Source organism: Diaphorina citri, unplaced genomic scaffold (assembly GCF_000475195.1).
Source record: "Diaphorina citri unplaced genomic scaffold, Diaci psyllid genome assembly version 1.1 scaffold21732, whole genome shotgun sequence".
Lineage (NCBI taxonomy): Eukaryota > Metazoa > Arthropoda > Insecta > Hemiptera > Psyllidae > Diaphorina > Diaphorina citri.
Window position 1 is genome coordinate 1 of NW_007399080.1, and position 864 is coordinate 864.

The 864-nt window shown below is 40.4% G+C and overlaps 1 protein-coding gene across 1 annotated transcript; it reads left to right on the forward strand.

The window, feature by feature from the left end:
* Window positions 1-9: 9 nt before the first annotated feature.
* Window positions 10-762, forward strand: LOC113473263 (glutamic acid-rich protein-like; the record flags this gene model as incomplete). Its single annotated transcript, XM_026832962.1, has 2 exons — window positions 10-594; window positions 703-762. Coding segments are annotated over exons 1-2 (472 nt in total), but the record flags the coding sequence as incomplete, so codon positions are not given.
* Between the last annotated feature and the right edge of the window lie 102 nt (window positions 763-864).

The following is an 864-nucleotide window of genomic DNA, read 5'->3' on the forward strand; positions in this document are numbered from 1 at the left end:
AACCGAAAAAATCCGCCGTGTCCAAACCAAACGCCGACAAATCCGTCCAAGAGGCGGAAGTAAACGTCAAAGCTGATGGAAACAAACCGGCGAAAGAACACTCGAACGATCTAGATAAGGCAGTTGAAAAGGCAAAAGAACCAGCCAAAGCGACGGAAAAGACAAAAGATGTAGCCAAAGCAATGGAAAAGACAAAAGAACCAACTAAAACAGCGGACAAGGCAGAAAAGTCAAAAGAATCAGCCAAAGATGATGATGGCTTAAAGGAACCATCTAAAACAACGGAAAAGACAAAAGAACCGCTCGAAGCGATAGAAAAGGTAAAAGAACCAGCCAAAGAAGTTACAAAAAAGGCAAAAGAAGCAGCCAAAGCTACTGATGGATTAAATGAACCCACCAAAGCTACTAATGGATTAACAGAACCCACCAAAGCTACCAATGATGGCTCAAATGAAAAGATACCAGAATCAGCTAAGGATAACGGTAGTGGAAATGACAAAGAAAGTGAAGAGGATTCAAATGAGGATGGAGATGATGTAAATGAAGATGGAGATGATGTAAATGAAGATGGAGATGATGTAAATGAAGATATAGGTGCAGAAAATGAAGATGATGGAGATGATGTAAATGAAAATGGAGATGATGTAAATGAAGGTGGAGATGATGTAAATGAAGATGGAGATGATGTAAATGAAGATACAGGTGCAGAAGGAGATGATGGAGACAGGAGTGGAGAAGAAGGTGGAAAGATGGATGTTGAAGGTGAGACGTTTAGATTAAAGGTAAAAGAAAACAAGCTGGGCCCGTCCCTCCGGGAATTTTTTAGCCCGTAGTTTATTCGATCGTGATTAGAGAAAATCAGTA